The 14,756-nt window shown below is 34.6% G+C and overlaps 1 protein-coding gene across 6 annotated transcripts in view; it reads left to right on the top strand.

The window, feature by feature from the left end:
- The window catches only part of Epha7 (EPH receptor A7), a 160,578-nt gene that overhangs the window by 134,193 nt on the left and 11,629 nt on the right, over positions 1 to 14,756 (top strand). For 2 of the 6 annotated variants that reach the window (XM_055599358.1, XM_055599363.1), the window contains exons 7-14: positions 1,032 to 1,215; positions 5,300 to 5,408; positions 6,189 to 6,244; positions 10,459 to 10,584; positions 11,512 to 11,697; positions 12,220 to 12,281; positions 13,456 to 13,665; positions 14,351 to 14,500. In XM_055599358.1, coding sequence (XP_055455333.1) covers positions 1,032 to 1,215; positions 5,300 to 5,408; positions 6,189 to 6,244; positions 10,459 to 10,584; positions 11,512 to 11,697; positions 12,220 to 12,281; positions 13,456 to 13,665; positions 14,351 to 14,500 — 1,083 coding nt within the window. Of the gene's footprint in view, positions 1 to 1,031; positions 1,216 to 5,299; positions 5,409 to 6,188; positions 6,245 to 9,137; positions 9,442 to 10,458; positions 10,585 to 11,511; positions 11,698 to 12,219; positions 12,282 to 13,455; positions 13,666 to 14,350; positions 14,501 to 14,756 lie in introns of those variants that run through there. The other 4 variants (XM_055599360.1, XM_055599361.1, XM_055599362.1 and 1 more) reach the window with 4 other exon arrangements.

Consider the following 14,756-nt stretch of genomic DNA (forward strand, 5'->3'; position numbering starts at 1 on the left):
ATCGGGAGGGGAGGAGGGAGGGGCTTATGGGGGGATACAAAGTGAATAAAGTGTAATTAATAGAAGTTAAATAAAAAATTTTAAAAAAAATTAAAAATGTGCTTACCACATATACGATTTAAAAAGAGAAGACAAATATAAGCTATTGCTCTAGTGAAGTTTGCAAGACTTGGTATTTACATTTGATAAGTGAGTAAATAAAATTATATTTAAAATATTGTCAAACTACAAATAAATTCATATACTTTACTCTCAGACTGAAAGTTGTAATTAAAATATTCTACTAAGTACTAGTGTATGGATGAAGTTTTCTTCCCTTTTTATTTAGAGTAACTGATGTGTCATTATGGTTGCTATGTTTAGCTGAATTTCTTAATTTCATAGGTTGCTTGATCATTTGACATATAATTTTTTTTCTAAATATCACTCAGAAAAAAGTTTCAAGAACCACATACCTATATGAAGCCATCCACTAAACCAGAGGTTTCCCAGATGTACCTGCTTTTTAAACAATAAAATGTGGCCAAAAAGTTGGAGCCACTGTGCTGTCCCAACACAAAAACCCAAGCACTGTTATTATTTGTAGTGGATTTATTTCTCTTTTAAAATTATACTGAAAAAGCATTTTTTCACTGCATTTTATATTATCTTATAAACAATCAGTGCTCCAGTACTCCAGAAGGAACAGTGTAGCCTCAGTTAAAGGAAAGCACCAACCACAGAGGAGGTGGATGCAGCCAGCCCTGATGAGACCTGACAGGCTAGGGTCAGATAGAAGGGGAGGAGGACCTCCCCTATCAGGGGACTAGGAAAGGGGCATAGGGGAAGAAGAGGAAGGGAGGGTAGAGGGTCGGACTGGGAGGAGACAAGGGCTACAGCAGGGATACAAAGTGATTAAACTGCAATAACTTAATTAATTACAATAATTAATTAATTAAAAAAAGAAAAACCATAAAAAAGCAATGCAGCAAATTAAAATCAATTACAAAAATCAATAGTCAAATAAATTTTACTTGTAAATATCATTGCAGGATCAAAGAGAAAGGAGCTACTCAACACTGAAAACCAAGTTCACCTCAGCCTCCATTACTAATCTGAAACCGGGAACAGTGTATGTTTTTCAGATCCGGGCTTTCACTGCCGCTGGTTATGGGAATTATAGCCCCAGACTTGATGTTGCCACACTAGAGGAAGCTACAGGTAAAATGTTTGAAGGTAATTACCATCTTTGGTTCAGATTCTTTATTTTATAAATGTCCTTTGGCTTTTTTGTTGTTTGTTTTTTATATTGAGAGTAATGATTTTGCATCAAAGATAATTTTTGTATCTACATATGAAAATATATGAACATAAGTGTATCCATTATAAAGGTCATTCATAAAATAATTATTAAATGTCCTCTTTATTCAATAATGTTCAAGCTTTATGAAAAGTCTTTTAAATGTATGCTATATGTATTTATTGAGAATGAAATTGGAAACACATGTCAGAGTCCTTCGGTTTGTGTGTGACACAAGGTGTTTTCATAGTCCTCCACTTATAATTCCAATCATGTGCATCAAATACACTCCCTTATAGAAAAGCCCAAAAGAGTGACTGGAGAAATAATTCTTTATGAGTAATTATTATGAGTAATGTCCTATTCATGATTTTGAGTTAATCAAAGATCTATGCTTTTAGAAATGTTCACAAACAGTGAGAGTTCAGAAAGGTCTCAAAACTTGTGCTTCATTTATTTACACCATTCTTTTTTCTCTTGTTATGAATTATTTCAGCTACACTAGAGAATATGAAAGTATATATGAAACATAAATTAATATCTTGGAATCTACCATTCAACCTGAAAGTAGAACATAATGAGTTTTGAGCTGCTTTTTCAATTGTTCATAATTCACAATGTAAAATAAGTTGGTAGTTAAAATATATGACTTTGTTGCACGTAACAAATAAACAGATCTTGAGATGCAAGTTTCTCCTCAACTGCACTCACAGCGCGGTGAGCACAGCTACTGATTATTCATCAGCTGGCTTAAGACCTTGGTTTACTTCCACATTTGGGAGTTTTTGATTCCTCCCAGTGTTACTGCTTAAACACCAAGTTTACCCAGTGGCTCTGTCCTGTTGTACTTTGTCATTCTAGTTTTCCTCTAAAATTTTAAACAAAAGTGAATAAAAACCATGATATTTTCTTCACTTTTGAAAAATTTTTTTTGAAATAATGCAGCTATTGTCAGGATTATTTTGACTTCAGAAAAAATTATATATTATTTAGATGGTAGAATAAATTGGTAAATAACCTTTGCATTAACTGAGGCTTGGCAAATTGATTAACCATGATCTTCTTTCAAAATATTGTTTCACTTTAAAATGAGTAACAAAAATATGTATGAAAGCAATATGAAGTGTCAGTCATTTGTGCTGAATTATACATGCAAAAGTATCAGTTGAAAAACTTGCCATAATATGTATTGAACGCCCTTTAGTTTCATTAGAATCATTTCTTATGGAATATATAAGAATAAAATTAAGAATATCTACATTTAGTGGCTCCCAAGAAGCTATGAAGCAATTGAAGTAGATATTTCAACACTGAAACAAAAAAGTGGTTTAGTACCGAAGGGTATTGCCACATTTTCAAACAAAAAACATTTTCCTAATGTCACTTTATGCTTTCTAATGTTCATTGAGTCACATCCAGTTTTGTTATTTCTTCTTTAGCTTTAAAAACTTTGAAAATGAATTTATGTCCTTTTCTGACTTTGTAAATTGAAACAAACTATTTATTGAATTTGAATACTTATGAATATCCTTTTCACTATTTAAAAGGAACTAAGACTTCATAATTAAGGTAAAGAGTCAGATCCTGAGTAATCACAAGGAATTAATGTTAAAATGGTATTTTGTATTAGAAACTATATCGTATTTTTTATCAGTATATCCTCTTCCGCTAAGATGTAAATTTGAAGACAGAATCATTTATTTTGTTCAACTATTGACTTGCCAGTGACTACTCTCCTTTTTGGTGCATAAAAATCTGTCAGTGAATAAAAAGTGGTTAAATCACACCAATATATACATGATTATCAGGATAAAACAGTGGTCCAAGATAGGTTTTAGAAATCCCACCTTGGGATATCCATGTGTGATTCTGAGTGTACTCCTCCTTCCCTATGGCTGGGATAGTAATAGTCATATTGAATTTATATATATATATATATATATATATATATATATATATATATATATTATTGTGGATAGTACATATTTTGAAAAGTTTCTAAAGGGCTTATTATTTTAGCCAAACTATTCTAAACATTTTTTTTTTCTCTCAGAAACAGTTTTTCTCTTACAAATATTTAGGAACCCTCAAAAGGTTCTGTTTGTGTGAAAACACAACATGCTCCTGTCACCTCCTTGAGCTGCTAGTGAGATATCATTAGGTGACTGAGCTTCTGGAAAACTCAACACTGCATTTATAAACAAATGAAAATGTAAAGAGACAACAATATATTCCTCTATGGGAAAATAATGCTCGTCTTTCATATTCTCTTCAGAGTTCTTGAGGACTTGCCTAGACTAGGGAGGACTAGACTAGTCCCTTTGATGTTTGCTGACTCAGCATGTGTGCTGCTCTAAGAATTAGATACATACATACATGTGAGGAATTGTAAGTGTCCTTAGTCTACACGTAGTGAAAGGGTGTGCCAAGTGTATGAATTCTGGTCATGTGGTTGGTTATCTGTGGCAGAATTCAAGGTGTAATATTACCACCTAAGAAATGGTGATACACTCTTCTCAGAAGCAAGATAGGAGGGAAGATTGTCCCTGACATAGGTTACTTAAGCACTGTGCAAACAGAAATTAACAGACTATTGCAATGCACTTGCATTCCCAGTTCCCCTTCTGCTTAGTCAAATTACTGGTTCTGCAGTTTTTAAAAGGTGGCCTTCTGGTTATCGTCTAAATAGTTACTTCTGACATGTCTACCCTTGACATAGATAAATATTACTAATAATATAGGGCAGCTATTGAAAGACTGGAGTTCGACACTGAGTAAGCGCATGCAAATAAGCATGAATGGTGATTCACTGTTCAGCTGAGCTCAGTGTTTCCATTGGAACACTGTCTCCAAAACTAAGGGAAGAACTGAGCCTTAGACAAGCATAGAATTGACCCCTTGGGATTGCTGAATGCAAAGCATTTTTACACTTGAGTGTATAATTGTTTCCTTTCTCATGAGAATCACTGCACTCTGTGTCTTCTCTGTATATGTTAAAAGCCAGACAGAAACAAATAAATAAGTAAGAAGGAAAACACCTAAACTAAAAAGTTGTGCTTTCTTCATCATATGACTGTTAGGCTGTAACTTAGAACTTAAAACTTAAAAGTTATTTACTAAAGAATTAATCTTTCCTTTGTTTAGTTCTCCCTAGAGGCAGATCACAAGGTCATGAATGAAGAAGAGCACTCAGAGACTGTATAACTAGATATCTGTAGAGGTTTTCTGTATAATATATGAGCTATCTCTGTAGGGAAGTAATAGGTAACTTGTCAAAAGGAGGAAACATGGGTAAAGAGACAAAATCTTGCTAGAGCTGGGGGCGGGGACAGCTGGCTGAGGCAAGGCAGTTATGCGTACATAGTATTTTCTGCCCTGGAGACCCAGTCCCTTGCCATCAACAAGAAAGAGTAATATTTTCCTATAGCTTTTAACTGTTTTAGAAATAGGCACCTTATATTTTACACATTTGTAACTGGGTAAATTTTGAATGAACATTTTTATTATAAATTGCTTCTAGTGATTATATTTATCTATTTATCTACCTTCTATCTATCTATGTTGATAATGGAAATATCATGGTATAGAGAAGAGATCACAGTTGTTATAGACATGGAAGTGATAAGCTCATGTTTCTTGAAGCGTCCTAAATCACAAGCTGCTTTAGAGAGCATCATGACTCAGGGACTTATCCACAGAGACTGTAGAGAGTCCATCTGAGCTTTTATTATTAATGGTCTTGGAAGAAATCATTAGTATATAGGGAAGTCTATGACTCAATAATTGTAAGATTTTTTTAACTAGTTGGAAAAGTTTGCTTTTTATAAATATACCATTTCCTGTCTAATACTGCCACTTCTTTAAAATGCATAAAATACTGTTTGTTTAAATTTATCCTGTTACTTAAAATGAATTTGTTTAAGATTAAAAGTAAAGTAAATGATGTAAATTGTTTCATATTGAGCCTCTCATGTCCCTCCTAGCAGTGAGCGGTTCTAATCCTCTGTCTTCTGTTCATAGCGACAGCAGTCTCCAGTGAACAGAATCCTGTCATCATAATTGCAGTGGTGGCTGTGGCAGGGACCATCATATTGGTGTTCATGGTGTTTGGCTTCATCATTGGAAGAAGGTAGAGCATAGATTCTTCCAATATTTGACCTAAAATATGTTGATTTCTCAAATGTGCTAACCGTTTGCTCACTCACCCTATGGTAATAGTAAATATGAACCTTATTAAAGCTTGGTGGACTTAGAGAGGGGCAGGGGGTTGATGGGGGAGGGAGGGTGAGATTGGGAGGTAGTGAGGAAGGGGGCTACAGCTGGGATACAAAGTAAATAAACTAATTCATATAAAAAGTAAAAATTTAATTTAAAAAGATCAGTATATTGTTTTTGTTTTTTAGTTTTGTTTTGTTTTTTTTGTTGTTGTTGTTGTTGTTGTTTTGGCCCAAATCAAAGCACACCCTGAATTTGATCACTGCCTTCAGTTTAAAGTGAATGTGTGCTATAATTAATACTGGATGAATGCATATTGATTATCTTCAGTTACTTTTCATAATAAATACAGAAGAAACCTAGGGAAAGATTTACTCTTTTAGTTGATATTTTCAACTTTTGTGAAAAATCATTTAAGACTTGTGGGCTTTCATAGTAAAAATACAAAAGCAAATACTAACTGATATATCTAACACCACAAAAGGTTTTGGCTGTTTGATCTTACACGGAGACTCCATTTACTGTGCATACTTTGATCATGTGCATTGACACATTATTACCAAGTGGTTCATAACTGTAGGCAAATATCCTTGTGTATGTATGTTTGTTCCTCTAGCTTCTTCTGATGCTGCATCTCACTCGCGAAGAAAGATGAGTGAATAAAGTTTTCACAACTTTATTTTTTTCCTCCCAGGCACTGTGGTTATAGCAAGGCTGACCAAGAAGGGGATGAAGAGCTCTACTTTCATTGTAAGTGTTTGGCTTTTCGTTCTTTCAGTACACCCAAATTCAAACAGAGATCTCACTGTTCCTATGGGCATGAATGAATCCCTAATGTATCATGCTTGAAATTCCGCAATGAGCTCAAAATTAACAGTCTATTCAGAAATGTCACATTACTCCCGAATATTCAGCTGCTTTCAAGTCACAGTTTTTGCCTTTTGCAAAACCTCCCTGGGTGTTTTCATCACTTCAGTAGTGATCCAGTAAGTGCAGCATAACCCTCTTTTCCAGTGAAGATGGCATTCTAAGGTATGGCAGGCCCTTCCTTCCACTCACTGAGTGATGCTCGCAAGAATCACAGAGCTCGGAAGGCTGCTATGAAATACCAATAAAAGATGTCATGAAAACTAAATAGTAGTATTAGTATCCAATCCTCTGATGTTTTCTTAGGAATGTGAGCTAGTTGGTTCTTAAAAGCTCATGTTAGAAATGAATTCTGAAGGAAGCCTATCAATCCAAAGAAAATAGGGGTGCGTCTACATCACTTTTTGTTGCAAAAGAAATGGCAAATGGAAGTACGGCTTTGAGAATAATGTTAATACTTTTTACAGGCAAATTTAAAAACCTAAGAATCGAATTATTTCAGTTCTTGAATTAATGACATTCTAAACCAAGCATAAACCAATACCTAGTTTAAGCCTTGGAAATATAGAATCCAAGTATATTTATTCTTTTTTAATTGTTATACTTCTTATGATGTTTCCTATATGTAAGTTTCCTGAAAATGACATAAAAGTTATTTATGGTATAATTAACCATATTCTTCTTACAGTGTCTAACAGGATACTGTAATAATCCTATTCTAATGTGATGGATTTCTAAGTGGCATTCGTGAATTTCTAACCATTTTAGAATGTCCTCACATTTCTTAAAAACAGTATTCAAACTGAAATGTGTGGATCAAACTTAAAATACTCTTCACTAAATTTTACTCCTTTGCAATTGTTGAAGCCACAGTCACTTTGACTTTTTTATAGAGGTGGTTTTAGATTTAAAATGACGCCAAGTGAATGTGAGACTCTGTAGAATTCTAACACAGAAACCAGAAGGGCATGTTCACAATTCCTAAAGTAAGAGGAGGGATGACTTTATCATGAAGCTTAAGCTTCAAGTGCTCTCAGTTTTATTGAACCCTTCCTATGCTTGGGATGTCCCAAGCCTTTCTCTATGTAATTGTGTATATATTCTCTTTAAGTTGACGTCCAGATCACATACAGTTCAAACCTTACAAGCCTTGAGTCACTCTGCCTCCATGTGATTCTATTCCCTCACTCCAGTCCTCTGACAAACTTGCTAGTGAGTTTGTTATAGAAAGCATCATTACTGAGAATCTCATAACCAGTTTATAGGTAGAAGAAAAGGATGGTGTAGTGGTTTTTTCCTTCTTTGTGACAGACAAAAAAAAAAAAAAAAAAAACAACTTCCCAAACCAAGGAAGAAACCATTGAAATCTCAATGCCTAAAATTTTATTTGTGTTGTAAAACACCAACAGAATATAATGATAAGACCTGGGTAAGATTAATGAAATCTTTCACCATCCCCATATGCAGATAATTAATTGGTGTAGTTGCTTAAATATCACCACTGTCAATATGTAACTTTTCTGTCATTTATTGGATTTATCTAAGACATTCTCAGATATCAAATGTATGCTAGTTTGTTGGCTTTTAACATGAAGAAAAATGCAAAATTTAAATGGAAACAAAGCCAAAATTCATGGTATAGCTTTGTGTTTAATTATCATCTTTCAGTTTTAATATTTTGAAGCCATTCACCTCTTTCATGTTTTACATCCAGTTTTTAATCAGAATCATTCAGAATTTGCTATATTACTTGTTTATATAGACAGGATGAATTGCTATATACAAGCAGTTTCCATCTCTGTGGCAAAATATCTGTAATGGTTTTGAAATATTTAACATTCATGAGAAATGTAAATGAGGAATGAAATCACATGCACACACACATACACACACAAACTTATTCTCTTAGGTTGAACAAAGCAATACACTAGAACATTCAGGAATTGTGTCAATTTATCCTTTGATTTAAAACATACACTTTTAAATGAATAATGAAAAAGTAAAGTACACTTAGCTGCTCTGTCCAAATCCTGTGTATTTTTGACTCATTGTTTTTATACAGATATTCTGTCATTCAGTGTTAACCGGACACTGTATCCCACTTTATGGCTTTATCTAAAGGACCTAGCTTTAGGTCCTTTATTTAGCGTGTAAATACACGCTAGTGTCCTTTACTCCCTCTGCACAGAAGCAGTCTTTGGAGCTGCAGAGAGACCAGATTTCATTTTTACAGGAACTTGAAAGAAACCATTTAACTGGCTTTGGGGGCCCTAATATAGCAGAATACCCAGTCATTTGTAGCAGGTGCCCTGGTCTTCTGAGGGCCCCAAGTCTCACAATTTTAAGATGTAAATACAATGGAGGAGTTTAGTGAAGCAATTCCAATTTACATTTTGTTTCCTCCCACTGTTTCTTCTAACAATGTCTTAGAATCCAAGCTGGGTAGTAGTTCATGTTTTTATGCCAAAACAGCTTTGGCCTGTCAAAATGTTTTATGACAGCTTGAATAAAGAACCATCAGACCCATTTGAGATGCAGCAGGCTACTTCCAATCTAGCTTCCTTATCAAAAACAAAAACAAACAAAAAATGAAAGAAAGAGAGAGAGAGTAAAAAGGGAGAAGATGGCTCTTTCTCCAACTGCCTGACAACCTAGGAGGTTAACCTATTGTTTTCTTCCCTTCTCTCTCTTTCTCTTTCCCCTCTTCCCTGTACTCCTCTTTTTCTCTTTCTATCCCCTCTCTTTCTTTTCTTCTTGTGTTTTTTTTCATGTTCAGCTTTAGTAACAAATGAGCATCTGTCAGTTTTATAAACTGCAACAATAATTGTTTAAGACAATCAATTTTGGATAAACAGTCAACTACAGCAGAATAAATCAAGATTTTTAAATCCCATTTTCCTTTATACATTCTGCTTATTTTGTTGTTCTATGTTTATTTTTTAAATCTGATCTTAATTCAATGTGATGACATAAGCACAGTTAGGCTGCAGTGTAATATATAATAAAGGCATTGTTCTGAGAGTAGTAAGACTTAATGGAAAGATTGTTTGGTGGCTTTGTTAAAAATAATAAAGAATTTTTAAGGATATAGTGTAATTTTCTTCATTGCATTAATATAACCAACTATGCCTACCTATCTTTGTCTTGAACCAAATGAGATTTGGAATACTTTACTGTAATTGAATTTGATATAAAGTTGACTTAGCATTATCTGTTACCTGCATGATTCTGGGTGCATTTAAAGATTTTAACTTTTGAAATGAAACTCTGTTGTTGAATTTTGACTACCTTTTGTGAGGCATACTGGCTACCTCCTCGTATCAGCTAAGATCTTCCAAAGCCTTATAATGAAAAGTTCATATGAACCATTTCTCTTTCAAATCACTGTCATATTTGGTAACAGATCCCAGGAATATTGTAAATTTTCTAATTTCCTCTGCACTTTGTATATCCAGCCTCTATTACCCTCAAGGTGAATATAAAACTGTCTTTTGAATATTTCTCTTTGATTTTGTGATAGCAGTCCTTCATATCTTGTACAAATTTTATGTATATGTCAACAGTGGTTGGTCTTTAAAAATAAATCAAAGAATAAGTAAGATGTCTAAATGTTTTTAATATTGCTGTCAGTGTAGTGGTCTACCTGTAAATGAAATGTCTTATTTCCCTGGTGTATTAATTTGATGGATTGACTGGCTGATAGATTTATCAATGTGTTTCCAAGTCCATTCCAATCCCCGGTATGGCTTGACATAGGCTATGATGGCTCTGAGTTTAATCAAACCTCCGTTCTGATTAGGCACAGGCACGTCAGAAATTTCGGTGGATGTCTTTTTTTTTTTTTTTTTTTTTGATTTACTGGAAAAGCAATTCAGTTAGTAGCCTATGAGTTGGATCCTATGTTACCTGTAGAAGCTTGCAGATAATACCTAGACGCCAGCAGACTGGAGTGGTCTGTTAAAAGTGCTGTGAAGGAGGCGGTGTGGAAGCAAGGTCACTGTTGCAAGGAGCGCTCTGCGTAATGGCAGTCCTGGGCTGACTGCACTGACAATAAGTGCTTTGCTTCACCACAGTCATGCTTTCTTACATCATTACAGTTAAATTTCCAGGCACCAAAACCTACATTGACCCTGAAACCTATGAGGACCCAAATAGAGCTGTCCATCAATTCGCCAAGGAGCTAGATGCCTCCTGTATTAAAATTGAGCGTGTGATTGGTGCAGGTAAGGCTGTTGTAGCTTCCTTATTCAGCTGTTCTATTTGGCCAAGATCGAAAGTCATATATCATAATGACAGCCAAATAATTATACTTCAAGTATAGAACTCTTGCATTTACCTGAACTATTGGAAGGAATGAGGCTGTACTTGTTTATGAAATCTTAAAAAAGAAATGAAAAGAGAGCACGCAGTAAAGTATGAATAAGTGTGATTTCAACTGGGCTCTTAAGATGCTGTGTCATTAGCTAATTCATAGTCACTCTTTGCTCCTTTTCAAGAGGAGCTTAGAATTTCCAACATTCGAATTTTCTTGAATCTTGTTGGAATATACATTCCTGTCTTTAAAACTTCCTTTTTTTTCTCTTTTATCTGTAGCTATTAACTATTGTACCATTTATATTAATGTGGAAAATTTTATATAAATTAAATGGGACAGTATACGTTTATTTTTTTTTCAGCCCAAGATGCTGAAAAAGTATACAGAGAAAGGGAAATGCATATAAATCTCATACTTTAAAAATCTTTAATATATGTTGTTCCTTAGACTTTAAAAGCAATAGCAACAATTGCAAATCTGGTAATGTGCCCGTATGCTTTAGTGAGTAAATATGTCAAATCTAAAGGCTGACTCTGAAAGAGTGTCTGTTAATCAACTGAAAAGTAAGAGCCTCTGTAGCAGTTTAGTGGGGATTAACTTCCACGAATGAACAAAAGTGTGTCTTTAATTTTAATTTTATTTTACCCTTCATATCAGAATCTGTCTCGTTGCATATGGGAAATAAAAATTCTCCATCAATTTGAATGCATTGTTTTCACTTAGAAAACAAAAAGCTTTATTAATTAAAACTTATTTTAAATATTTTAATCCATTTTCATTGAAAATGTGAATTATTTCAGCAATTGAAATATGCCTGCTTGTTCTTTTACTTCAGGAGAATTTGGAGAAGTGTGCAGTGGTCGTTTGAAACTTCCAGGGAAAAGAGATGTTGCAGTGGCCATAAAAACCCTGAAAGTTGGTTACACAGAAAAACAGAGGAGGGACTTTTTATGCGAAGCCAGCATCATGGGGCAGTTTGACCACCCAAATGTCGTCCATTTGGAAGGGGTTGTTACAAGAGGTAGACTCTGGTGATATGCTTCACTTATTAATGTGCTGGAAACTAGTAGCATTGCACATATAATTGAAAATCAAATTCTGGACACATAACATTTCTAACTGATTTTTGTTGGTGTGTGACTAATAAAAAACAATTATTTTTGCTGCCAATATAATCAAGGAAAATGTGGGATTAGATTTGAAGAATGAATTTCACAGCTAATGTTTGTATTTATATTCGAAACCCATAAAAGTGATATAGCTCCTGTACATTTTATATAAGGCTCCACTTTTTATTGTTGCTCACAAAGTAAAAGTGAGGAGGGCAGGGAGTGCCCATGCTTAGCACATTGCGACTTCATTGCACTGCCTTGCATGTCTGCCTAAGCTTAGCCCTGTTGTTAGAAACTCTCGCTTCTGACCTCCGCAGTTTCTCCAACTAGCACCATGGGTTGGGGAGGTGGGGTAAAATGAGCCAGAAATTCTTGAGTGTAGGCCATAGCTGGTGGAATATCATTTTCTCCGTTTCTTTATTCATTATTAGGGAAGCCTGTCATGATCGTGATAGAGTTCATGGAAAATGGAGCCCTGGATGCGTTTCTCAGGGTGAGTTCCGACAGCATTCTCTCGTGCATCTAGACTGTGTGCAAGAGGTGGACGTCTGTGAGTGTGTGTCACAGTATGACATGTACATGTGAAAAATGTATGAAGTCAGAAAATTATTTTTGAAGAAAATCAGTTCTAGAATGGGTTAAATTATCATTTTAATAAAATGGTTTATTAATATCCTTACCTGACTTATAAATGATATTCTGAACTGGGTGATTTAAATATCTATCACAGGGCAGCAAATAATTTTTAATGAGTGGTATGTGGTTTTTTTGTAAATTCTTAATTGTGAACAAGCATAGTTCTACTGTAGTAAGTTTGTTTTTGTTTTGTTTTGTTTTGTTTTGTTTTCAGAATAAGGGCATGTTAACATTTTTCCTAATGGAATTACAAAATAATTACAGTGTGTGAGTTCTCATGACGTCTTGTTTCTGTGATCTACAATGACATATTTAACTCAGAGTCATAAACCAGAAGAGCAATTAATTGGTGTGTGACTTCAGTGTATACAGTACCGGGTTTCCTGAAGAAACAGCCAGGGAATCCGTGTTTTCAAACAGTATCATTCGTGTAGCATGGCTGCATCTCTTTAAAAGCAGAAAGGGGCCAGTTTGGTTGGGAAGGTCTCTGGACACAGGAGTGAAATGTTATTGACAAGTACTGTGGGTACCAGCCGCACAGCTAGAGGGATGGAAGAAAGTAAAATGAACCACCATTAATAATTTTCCATCTTTAATTTTTCAATATTTTAAATAAAAAGTTTATTCAATATTTTAAGTAAAAATAAAAAGCTTGTGTACGCGTTTTGGTACGTAAGAGACACTTACCTATAAGAGTTTATTTTTCGTAAATTCTATTTTTTACCTTTGGATGAAATTTTACTATATAAATACATGGATTTTTATAATAGCCAGTTATTATCAGTTATCATGAAAATAACCAAGATATGTAGATAGCTAGGTATTACTACAGATTTATCATGTTAGCTATCAGCAACATGATAACCAGCATGGGCTATTTTCCCCACTAATTGTCTATATTATACATAAAATTATTTAACACTTCACGTTATACTACGGTAAGTTACAATCATGCATGCATTTTTTTTTTCTGGTGATTTTTGTTCTTTTTAAAGTACCATTAACTGGGACTTTACTTTGTCTTCCTGCAGAAACATGATGGGCAATTTACAGTCATTCAGTTAGTAGGAATGCTGAGAGGAATTGCCGCCGGGATGAGATATTTGGCAGATATGGGATACGTTCACAGGGACCTTGCCGCTCGCAACATTCTTGTCAACAGCAATCTTGTTTGTAAAGTGTCAGATTTTGGCCTGTCCCGGGTTATAGAGGATGATCCTGAAGCTGTCTATACAACTACTGTAAGAAAACACCTGTTAATGTGCTTCTTATACCTAGGCTATCCCAAGCAAGCAAGAAGGGGTTAATGTAAAATTAAGCACCAGTAGATATGCCGATTGACCTCGGCTTTCACCTGAGGAAATTGGTGTTATTACCATCTACACATAAACCCAAAAAGGAAAAAAGAAGAATGATAATATCACATCTTACACTGGTGTCTCACTACACTGGAGTTATACTATTTAAATATTATGCTGTTAAATACAACAGTATCTACTTAGTAGCTTATTATCACAGAAGTCGGCATAATCATATTTAAATAAAGATTCCAAAAAATGAGTATGATACTTAAAACTTTTATGATATTAGACAAAAAAGGAAGGCACGTGGACATTTAGTTAAATATCCCTTTTTTCACTCCACTTTGCTGGCAATGTGGTCTAATTTGTCATTATCTATTCATTAGACTCTCGCCCTGACACCACACAAGGTCCATTAAGTACAGTTGCCTTAGAAATGAACATGTAATGAAAGCCTAATGGAAAGATTGGTAACTTTGAGTACAGAGAAGTCCAAGGTTCACAAACCTGATGCTGCTGGGCTGCCAACCCATGTAGAAACGTTTAACCTAGCTGATGGTGTGCCCATAAATGATGCATAAGCTTCTTTGCGTACTTAGAATGTCAACATCTTTTTATATAACAGGGTGGAAAAATTCCAGTAAGGTGGACTGCACCTGAAGCCATTCAATACCGGAAATTCACCTCAGCCAGTGATGTGTGGAGCTATGGGATTGTCATGTGGGAAGTAATGTCCTATGGAGAACGACCTTATTGGGACATGTCAAATCAAGATGTAGGTGATTCGTTGTACCACAACGCTTGATACATTCACGTCTGTTTCTAGTGTAACATGGCTGATGGTTTGTTAAGGACACAATTTTATAGATTTATAAAAACATAGTTTTCTGTTATTATCAGTGCTAATGATGATAATAATTATCATGAATTTAAGGTTTTCCTGGTCTAAATTTTTTATTTGCTTACTTAGAATGATTACTTTTATTTTCTTTCATTTTAATTCTATTGGCACAATAGGATAATAAAAATGA

Source organism: Psammomys obesus, unplaced genomic scaffold, assembly GCF_907164565.1.
Source record: "Psammomys obesus unplaced genomic scaffold, mPsaObe1.curated_primary_1811, whole genome shotgun sequence".
NCBI classification, from domain to species: Eukaryota; Metazoa; Chordata; class Mammalia; order Rodentia; family Muridae; genus Psammomys; species Psammomys obesus.